This window comes from Nipponia nippon, unplaced genomic scaffold, assembly GCF_047370975.1.
Source record: "Nipponia nippon isolate SJK-2023a ecotype South Korea unplaced genomic scaffold, ASM4737097v1 scaffold_1, whole genome shotgun sequence".
Lineage (NCBI taxonomy): Eukaryota > Metazoa > Chordata > Aves > Pelecaniformes > Threskiornithidae > Nipponia > Nipponia nippon.
Window position 1 is genome coordinate 27844648 of NW_028262290.1, and position 10560 is coordinate 27855207.

The 10560-nt window shown below is 44.6% G+C and overlaps 1 protein-coding gene across 2 annotated transcripts in view; it reads right to left on the bottom strand.

Annotated features, from left to right (window-relative positions):
• The window catches only part of NECAB1 (N-terminal EF-hand calcium binding protein 1), a 68119-nt gene extending 58074 nt beyond the window's left edge, over positions 1–10045 (bottom strand). For both annotated transcript variants that reach the window (XM_087735068.1, XM_087735060.1), the window contains exons 1-2: positions 9955–10045; positions 5346–5370 (exon numbers count right to left, since the gene is read on the bottom strand). In XM_087735068.1, the coding sequence (XP_087591194.1) occupies positions 5346–5370; positions 9955–9996 (67 nt within the window). In that variant the 5' untranslated portion in view covers positions 9997–10045. The remainder of the gene's footprint in view (positions 1–5345; positions 5371–9954) is intronic.
• Between the last annotated feature and the right edge of the window lie 515 nt (positions 10046–10560).

A 10560-nucleotide genomic window follows, 5' to 3' on the forward strand; every position in this document is an offset into this window, starting at 1 on the left:
CCTCTTGATCATCACATAGGTGCAACTTGGTGGCTTTTTGGTTATTCTGTGGAAATTTTGTTGGGTGACTCAAATGTGTATGCCCTGTGAATCAGTCCCTTTGGTCACTGACAGCAGTGGAAGCTATAGGATGCTACTGCTGCACTCTGTTGCCTTATTTTAAAGAGTCCTTTATTTATGACCTGCAGTTTTTTGTTGGGTTATTGTTCGCATGGTTTTAGAGCTGGTCTGAAATCCCCTGCAACAATTTTGCTACTGCTGAAGTGCTATGCGTTTTACAGAGGGCACTGGTGGATTTTTCCAATATAATTTCTTATGCTAAAAGCAGGTGAGAAGATACTGTTAGCATTATCATGCTATACAGTTTTAGAATTCTACATTTAAAAGTGTGATGTCCCTGCTCTGCATCATGGACATCAGGAGGGGCTGAATGAAGACATACGAGAGAAAGAGAAGATTAGTCTCATCTGACTGTATTCTTCATTTTACAGATTCTAGTTCAATGAAATTATAAACCCCACATTTTTTTTGGGGGGGGGGGAAGCTTTCAGTGAGTGCTTGTTTGAAATGTCAGAGAAAAAATGAAGCCAAACATAAATGCGCTGGTTCTGGCATTAATAATATTTTGTTGCTGGTCTGTTCTGGGTGTTTGATATTCAGATTTGGCCATCTCTGGGCTTTAGTCTTGCTTTGTTTAGTCAATTTTTTGATTTTCCGTCATTTGGTCGCAGTCATTCCCGACTGCCTGCAGCATACTGTTTACTGTGCTCCTTATAGTTACGGCTTTTTTTTTTCTTTTTGGAATGTCTCTGCTTCTATAGCAGATATTACCTACAGTGTTCTCAAATATCTTCCTCTTAGGTGCTCTAAGGATATTTGAGATATTGCTTATACTCAGTGCTTTTTCATAACAACTGACTTGTATTTGCAAATCAATGACAGCACCTATATATAGACTACCTTTTCTAAACCTGTCATATTAGAGCTGCCCTTTTTAGTTAATTCCTGCTTGGAGCTCATCTGAGGGTTTGGGGGCAGAAGCTGTAAGTTTGGAACGAGGCCATAATCAAATACCAGTTCTAAACTTGCAGAGGCGAGAGAGACAGCTGAGAGGTCCTACTTCTGGAGGACATGGCTGGGGGTCACTCTCTCCTCTCTCCGGTTTAACTGGATGGCTATTTCCACACTGAAAAGTGTGAAGGGGAGTTTTAAATGCCAGGGCATGCCATGTTCCCAGAGCAGGAGAGGAAGCTCATGCCTTAAAGAGTGGTTATTGTGCTGGCACATATGCTCAGCAATCCACAGCCAGGCAAGCATGCCACTGGGCTCAGAGTCATTTGTTTCCATCTTCATGAGAAAATAGACCTGAAGCAGCCAGGATCCCCTCAAGAAAAAGCTGGAGATGATGAAGTAGAAAGAGAAGAGCAGCTCTCTTCTCCCAGGAGGATGGGAAGAGAAACGACCCCCACCGTGATGCAGGCAAAGGCAGGGCACTGCTCTCCAGTTATTTTGTGGTACTCCCTGGCTCTGGTCAGTGTTGAACCATCAGTGTTGAAGGACCCTTCCTGAGCTGAAAGAAGACTGCTGCTCTTGCAAGATCGAGAGTTGCATTCTCAGTATATTATTACTTTTTTCCTTCTCCATTTTGACAGTCAGACTGTTTGTGACTGGATTTCTGCAACATATTTGAATTTCCATTCCTGTGCTAACAGGAGGGAATTATAGCATGAGGCTATACTAATAGGGCAGGTATCAAAGCTGCATGGTCAGGAGAGGCCCCAGGGTGACCTTTACCAACAACTGATATTGTTTCATTTGATTGCAAATCACTGCCAGGCTCACGGGGTGCCCCACGTCCCTCTTAGCATATCAGAAGATAAGAGAAACTCCTCATGCAGACAGGTGGGAGGGTAAGCACATATAGGTGCTGCAGTTGTGTGTGTGGAGCAACCACTGTTGCCTGTGAGATGGGGGAGGTAAAAAATTATCTTGATTAGGAAAGACTGCATTTGGCAGTTCCAGTTTTCCATATTTCTTGTCACTGCTGGCTAGTGACAAGATTTTACTTTTTGAGAGGAATTTAATGAGTTTGGTTTTGTTTTAAATAGCAAAATGAATAAAACAAATGAAGAACTTTCCTTTCAACTGGAATTTTTCCAAATTAGCTTTCCTTTGAAAGTAAACCTGACCAAAACTTCATTTTGGCATGCAAACCTGAAACTTCTCCTTTCCAAAAAGGTCAATGTGCAACATCTCACCTTTATGAAATTGCTTCTTTCCCCTCAGGGTTTTCTGTTGCTTTTGTCAACATTATGAACCATATATTTCTTAGAAATGTGATATTCCTTCCCTATGCCTTGTTCTCCCTCTAAGAAAATCCCACGACCTTTTCAGTTACAGGAGGAGTGTGGATCTGCTCCATACAAAGCAGAGCTGCTCAGCCATGAAATAAGAACTATATATATAGAATTTATGAAGCTGATCCTCTTGTGAAAACTGTGCATAGCTGATATTTCCAGAAATGGAAGGGTAACAGAATGATATATGTACCTGGGCTGGCAAAGAAAGAAGCCACCACCCCAAAAGAAACAACATTTGTATGGCCTCTTTCAAATAGGGGAATGACTGTTTGACAAAGGAGTTTCTCAATTAAACCCAGCTGTCATAAATCATTGTAGTATTTTTGAGGAACAGCAGTTCAGCAGGATTTGTTGGCTCTCTTGATCTCTCATTTTATATTGTCTTTGCAAGAATAGTTGTCTTTCTTTGTTGTGGAAGGCTAACCTGAAGTCCCACAGTCCCTAAATTCATAGTGAGAATGCTATCTCCTATAAAACTCCATTTATCAGCTTGATTCACTTTTTTTGATCTATTTTTTTCTTGTTGTCAAGCACGTATCTAGTAAGGTTTTTGATGATAAATTTTTTGGGGGGTATTTTAATCTCACAGAGAATGAATACGGCAGCTCTGAGAGAGTCCTATTAAAAGTGTATGGGTTAACAAGAGTGTGTCGTGGACAGTAACGTAGTATTTGTTACTGTAAGCCAATACTTGGTTTCCTGCAGCACAGAAAGGTGATACTGAAAGTGCAAGTATCTTAGTCATTAACAAAAGCTAATAATCTGTGTTGATAACAGTGTAAGCATGTTAGATGAGTATTCACTTTCTGAGAAGGTGCTTAACATCCCAGCCTTAAGACAAATCTCCTCCTTATTAATGCGGCATGAGCCTGCACAGTGCTAGATTAGTAAAGTGGAAGTCCAAGTGCAACTGATGGTTGAGCAAACACAATTAAGCACATGAGAGCTGAAACCATTTCAAGCTCATGGACTTAAATTAATAGAAGTGGCTGAACTTAGCCACTTTTCTCCCAATAATATGTTGCAAAGGATCCATATATAAGTATGAACTTCAGTGACCAAAGTCTCTAGGGCCAACATGGGTTCATATTGTTCTGGAACAAGCAAGTTTGTCACTGATCATGTGAGCTGTTTCCCCTATTTTAATAGCAAAGTATCAATAATAAACTGTGGGGTAACCTCATTGAGGACTGGAAGTCTTCCTGACCACTAAAGTGCTGTGGATCCACCAGGGCTGGGACAGAGCATGAGCTCAAAGTCCAGGGCAGGGACATGAAGCTGCAAGGGCTCTTTTTGACTCCAGCGGGATGACGACCCCTGCTCTGCACCATGCGCTCTCATGCTCATCAGTCTTCAGACACATAAACATCTATTCCAAACACCGCAAGGAGATCTGCGGGGGATGCCGGGAGAGCTTGGCTGTGGCTGGCACACAGCTAAGCTGGAAAAGCATGGCTGAAGGGGAAGGTCCTTCTCCTCTCCATTGCAGCCCTCACCTTGGGATTCAGCCTGCACCACCACCGCCCTTCCGAGCCACAGGCAAGCTGACTGAGGGAGTTAAAACACTAACAAAAAACCCTCACAGTGATGGGTTTTGTGGTCCCTGAGCTCTCTGAAGGAGCCTGCCTTGGTTTAGTGGGAAGTGCCAGTTGCTGCACACGAGTTGGGGCAGGAATATGCAGCCGGAGGTGGGCTGTGGGGGTGGGATTGCCCTCTCAGCAACAATAAACGGTTATTTGACAGGTTCAGCTATACCACCAAACTGTATGGTAGCCCCTTACTGTCCAACAGTTCTTCCTTGAAAGTGATTCTCTCTGATTTTCCCAATAGTATCCATTATGCCTTTAAATACCTGAGAGTACACTTTCTTGAACCTGCACAATACCTGTTTTCTGAGGATTGACTGGAATTCCTTGCCAGGGTTAAACCTGTCTGAGCTGTGGGTTTGACACTCTTCAATGCTTTCAGGAAAAGACTGAAGTCTGGCCCGTGCTTCTGCAAGAAGTCGCATCTCCCTTCTTCCCGTACTTTTGTATTACAGTGCTAAATAATTGTGAGCTTGTATTTCCTTCTTGTCCTGCAAGATCTAACTCTGGTTATCTGAGTTAAGTATAAATACTATTATGGTAACTGCAGAGCTACAGAAGCTCTTCATAGCCTCAAACATACCAAATCTCACACTCTGCGTGACACAGGGAAGTAGCAGAGGCTTCATTTCTCTGCTGGGATATGTGGCACAAAAATGACAACGTAACTTGTCCAAAATTGTGCAGCAATTCTGAGATGGGAAAAGGAGTTAAAGTCAGGTTCAAGACCATGACTGTGTACCCCAGAAAAAAATTCCCGTGGTTACACTTGTGGCCCTTACAGCAAGGACCCTTCCCTGCTGCAGCCCAAACAGGGGCATTTGTGAAGCCTTACAGTACTATGCTCCAACTTACTGAATTTAAACAAGGGAAAAAATATATGTGGAAGGAAAATCAGTCAGCAGCACAAAGGCAAAACTTTCGATTAAGAACATAACAAAAAACTCAAAACTTTTGTGTTATAAATATGTGAGTTGAATTCAAGGCTTTATTCTGCCTGCTGACATGCCAAACAAATAAATAACTGCAAAACGTAGGAAACAAGTCTGATTGCTAGATATAGCCTATGGTGTTTCTAAAAAGTAATAAGATGGAGCTACTAACAAGTATTTCAAACCTTCTTGTGAACACAATGTCATTAAGAAAACACCCACATGCACCCAAGGAGCAAATCAAAAACACATGCCAAATTGTGAAAGCACAAGATCTGCCCTTAAAGAACCTGTAGGGAGGATCAGTGAACAACAAAATACATTGCATTGAGCCTGTAGAAAACAAAAAATGACATGAGGGATGGCTGGTTTTCCCGTTAGGACATTTAAAGCATGACTTAAAATGCTGAATCAATGATGGATTTTTTTTTTCGAAAGGGAGGGGAAAGACACATGACCGGTCTTACCATTCTTGTCTGCTCTTCTTAGTATCTACACAAAAAGAGAGAGAGAACAGAATCACTTTTTTTTGTATGGGTTAATAGCACACAATGCTGTATTTAGTGGGAATTTATAGTTTGAGCTCTACATCATATTTTCACAAGGCTGCATAAAACTGAAAAGCCCTTAGTGTGTCTCCATCCTTCCCTCAGAGTATTGCTTTCTTTAACTCCTCCTGTGCTGTGTGCATAAAAAACCAAGACCATAATAAGAACCAGCTTTATTTTCTAGTTTGCACATGGCTTATAAGGATGATGTTCAGGCACAAAACCTGATACCGTATGGCTACCATGACACTGGATTCGGGGTTGAGAGAAGTGGTTTAAAGAAGATGCACAGATGCACAGATGATGGCTGGAAGGATGCGCTGAGCATCTGAGATGGTGAGAGAGACTCAGGGTTTGCGTGGGTGGAGGAAGCAAAGGGATAAGGCAGGAGAGGAGCTGAGTGGCATGAAGGAATCAGACGGGGTGTGGGAGGCAGAGAGATCAGATGTGTGGGGGCAAATTTGATAGTGAGTAGAAATCAGGTACAGAAGAAAGGGCAGAGGGAAAGCGTAGAGGTTTATAAGCCAGGAAGGCAAGGGCAGCAGGGGGGTGCCTGCTGTAGATCCTTTGCTGCAATACTTCTGCCACAAAAACTGTATGTGACCCTAGCTTACCCACACAGTCTGCAGGTCGGCCTTTTCTCCCCACTGTAAATGGCAGATGCTGGAAAAGCTATTTAAATACGTAGGTGAGAGCCTGTAACATCTCATGCAAAGTCTGAGCAGATGGTCCTGGGGGGTGCATCCCGCAAGGAGAGGTGGCAGACCCTTCCAGGTCCAGCCCTGCCATTGGCGGGGGGACACAGTGCCAACCCATTCGGGGCTGTACGCAGGTGCACTGGCCCTGTCACTGCCGGTGACACGCTGGCGTGCCCGCCTGTCCCTGCTGGAGCCCCATCACAGGTACCACCACATCAGTTCACACTTTGAAGAAGGGATCAGGGATAGGGAGTGGAAGCGACAGAGGGGGGTCTCCTCCAGTTTCTTTGCTCGCTGCTCTCCGGATGAGGTGGATTTGCTGGGGCATGGGTCACCATGTGACACTTCAGGTATGCACAATTGCCATGCGCTGTCACCCTGCTACGTTTCCGGACATGGTCCCCATCGCTACTTCAGCCTGAGCCGCAATGGGGAGTCATCCGGGCAGTGCTGTAACAAGTTCAGACAAGGGAAGAAAGCAAATCTTCGGAATATAGTTTCTATTGCTGCTATGAATATCAGTAATGAAAAGAGTTTCAAAATGCGCACATATATTTTTGAGAGCTGACAGCAATGGAAATGTTCTCCAGTTTGACAAACTGCTAGTAGTATCTGAACAGGTTCTCCAGCACATGGCATAACTGCTGTGTTCCTAGAGGCGAAACCAAATGAGAAACCCAAGGATCCAGGTGCCAAACTCTGTCGGAGCATCTTCATGACTGTGTTCTGTTGGGTGAGGTTGGCGGGGAACTAACAAAATTGTGACCCACATCCAGGACTTCGCTTATGGTCTCTAAGCTGAACTTTGCATTGGACCAAGTTTACAGCACATAAAGTATGAAATAAACTTAGTAAGATGACATCTTCCCTCCCTGTATATCCAAATAAATCATATATTGCAACTCAGTTTTCAGGATTGGACTCTTTACGGGTTTTAAATTTTTGCTCTTAAACTGGAGATTTTCTCCTAATGAGAACTAATAGACTAAATGCAGAGCAAAGGAAAGATCATTAAAGCATTATTAAAATAAAATAAAGACTCTTTCTACAATCCTTAACATGTAAAGTACGGCCCTAGATTCCAGGCAGGTTTGGCTGGATTTTTGGGGGAACTGTTGTTGGCCTTTCTCCTATCTCATTGGCAAGCAGCCTTGTTTCCTCTCTGTGTCACCTGAAGAAGCCAGCCTGCTTGCCAAGGTACGTGCCACCGTGCTGCCTGTAGGACTTGGTGCTGCTCTGGAGTCAGGAACTGTATGTTAACAGAGATGGCAAAGCCAGCGTGCTGAAAGGTTTTGCAGATTTTCAGCTGAAAGTGGAGAGATTTGTGAAATTTGGGGAGGGTGGAGAAACACGATGCTCTAAGAACTAAAGGCTTTCTTCTGCCCAGTTACCGCCGATAAAAGGGAACAGTGGGTGCCCCCAAGCAGATGCATACCAGAGGGGCTAGTGCTGAAATCCCTCGCCTTGCAGGTGCCTGGGCTGAGCTGCCCGCTGTGGGCACATGTGCAAGCATGTCTGATGGGAAAGAGCAAGGTGTGCTTCAGCGAGGTGATAAATAAGACCAGCATGGACCCAAGCAATATTTACAGATGACCCGTGACTTGTGCCACGAGCAGCAGGGGCCCATGCAGAGCCACAGGGGTGTTAAGAGCCACACCAGGTGATGCAGCCCACACCTAGTGCAAGACTTGCAAGCAAGAGCGCTGGCTGCTCGGGCTTGGCTTATGGATGTATAGGACTGGGACAGCTGTAGCAGTGGAGTTTCAATCAGCTAGAAGTGCCCCTTAAGTATGGGTCAAAAGTGGCAAAAGTTTCTGCATAATTTTACTATTTATTTATTATTTAAATTTTGGATTAATTTTAATTAATCTTTTTAAAAAACCCTTACGGAAATGTTCAAATCCTTTGGACACTTGATAAGGACTTTGACAGAAAAGCAGGGAGGAGGTTGCATTAGAAATCAGGTCTCACTCGCACTAGGTCTCTGCCCAGCTCCCAGCAGGACCAGGACCTCAGTGCCTGCCCTTTCTGTGCAGCCTTAGAGCCACTCTCTTGCTGCCTGGTTTAGTATGCAGTTAAGTGTTTATGTAGCTGGGGGTATGTCACTGAGGAGTTATCAAAGAGCTGCACACCCCCAAATATCTGCGATATGAGTGTACTCTCACAGGAGGGAGGGCCCCCAGGGTCCAGTCCCTGCTTTGAAGCAGGCACAGGCTAGGTTTGAATTTAAGGTTTTCCTCCAGATGTAAGAGCAGAAGCACAGCAGCAGCTCCCCTCCCTCCTCTTCACCAGTTTTGTGAATGGCACCTGCTTTTCTGTAAATATGAACCTCACACTGGTTTAAGAAATTGCTGAAAGTTAAACAAATATTTTTGATTTGAATGAAATTCTTTACTTCGGGTGAAATGAAAAGTTTTGGCTTTATCAGGTATTCTGACCATCTGCAGTTTCCTAACCCAGTGTGCTGAGTTAAACTGGGGAGTTGGCTCCATTTAATGTTTTTTAACTCTTTCCTGGCAGCTTGGATTTCTCTTCTGTCTGTGATGTATGCCTGTAATTCTGCTGTTTCTTTTACAAGAGGTATTTATAAGACCAAAAAGCTGCATTTTTCATTATACACCTGAATGGAAATACTAAAAGTCAACAAAGAGTCTAATTTAAATGATTTCTTATGGAGCCTAGAACAATCAGGAGATGAGGAGATGTGGCTTTCATTAGGGACTGCTTGAAATAATTTGAGGAAAATGTTGGGGAAGTTTATGTGGGTATATTAGAGAAAATATCTAGATAGAAGGTCCTTAAGAAAATCTCTAATACAGAACGTGCCATTTCCCACTGATACTGTGGACTAACCCTGGTATAAGTGTTGGTCTGAAGTAGATCAGAGTTGGCAGTAGAGTTGGTCTGAAGATCAAGGACAGAGGATACTTTGGAGATCTTTGGGTGGGAGTTTGCCTTTTATCCAGGACTCGCCTTGGACCAAGAAATGCTCTGTGCTGGGCAAGTTTAGATAAAAAGCGTTACAGCTGCATCTTGTGAGATGCTGAGCCCCCCGTGACGGTCTCGCACAGCACCCCTGAGGGGCAGGATGGCCAGGTGAGCAGGAGGGCACCTCGCTGGGCTCCCCCTCAAAGTATGGAGGGGCTCAGGCTTGCTCTGCACATCAACCCTGGGCACCTCAAATCCATCAAGGTCTGATGGGATGGGAAAAGGTCTAATGCCTGCACAGTTTGCGAAAGAACTTTTACAGCGTGAGACACTCTTCAGTGAAAAGCCCAGAAAAAAATAAATGAATAAAAACCCAAGCACTGTATTTTGAAAAGTGACAGTGTTTTCACCCAGCGTCTCACCTAACCACCCCCAATTGCTAAGCTGCTCTCCTCACGCATGCACACCATCGGCAGCAAACTCATTCCCCTCATTAACAATTTAAATGTTAAAAACATTTAGAAAAAAACAAAAAAGGAAAGGGGAAAGGGAGGGGAGGAGGGAAGGAGCAGGGAAAGGGGAAAGGAAAGGGAAAGGGGAAGGGAAAAGGAAAGGGAAAGACCCAAAACCTCACTAGGCTTCACCCCCTTCCACCCCAGGGAGGAAATCACGGCTCTAGAAAAAAAAAAAAAAAAAAAAACAACAAAAAAAGAAATAAAAGAAGAAATAAAAGAAGAAAAAAATTGAAAAGGGAGGAAAAAAAAAAGAACAAATGACAAGGAAAAATAGCAAAACGGAGAAAAAAAAAAGACAGACAGACACACATCCCCCCCCCGCAAGCGCTTGCAATTGCTGCCTTTGCTGAAGGGAGGGGGTCCCTGTCAAGGCTGCCGCGTACTCACATCGCGGAAGATGCGCAGCCCCGCTCCCGGCTCCGCCGCCATCCGCCCGCCGCAGCCGCCGCCACCGCCCGCAGCCGCGGCGGGGCCGGGGGGCGGCGGCGGGGCCGGGGGGGCGGTCCGCCCCCCCGGCCCCGCCGCCGCCCCCCGGCCCCGGGGATGGCTGCTTTGCCTGGGGGCCGAGCCGCTGGAAACCCACCCCCGAAGAGGCTGGAGAGGAGGCTGCTGTTGCTTCTTCTCCCCCTTGAGAAGAGTTTGTCCCGTTCTGCTCTGCAGCCGCCTCGTTCCATCTTTAAAGCGTGTTCATGGCTAGGCTTGCTTTCTCTCCGTGAAAGAAACTTCCTAAAGACGGCTTGAAAAAGAGATGGAAAACCATCTCAGGCTATTTTTGCTTTTTAATAATACCGAAAGGCTTTTATTTAATCTGATTTTTATGATGGAAGTATGGGAATGTATTTCTTTCCAGAGAGAGAAATGAAGAAAAAAGTCCAAAGGTTGTCTCAAGGGCCGGGAGGGTGAGTGGAGATAAGGAAAAGCTTCTTTAGACTGTATAGGGGCTTGGTTTTGTTAACTGTTATAGCAACAATACTAATTTACATATTTAACTTC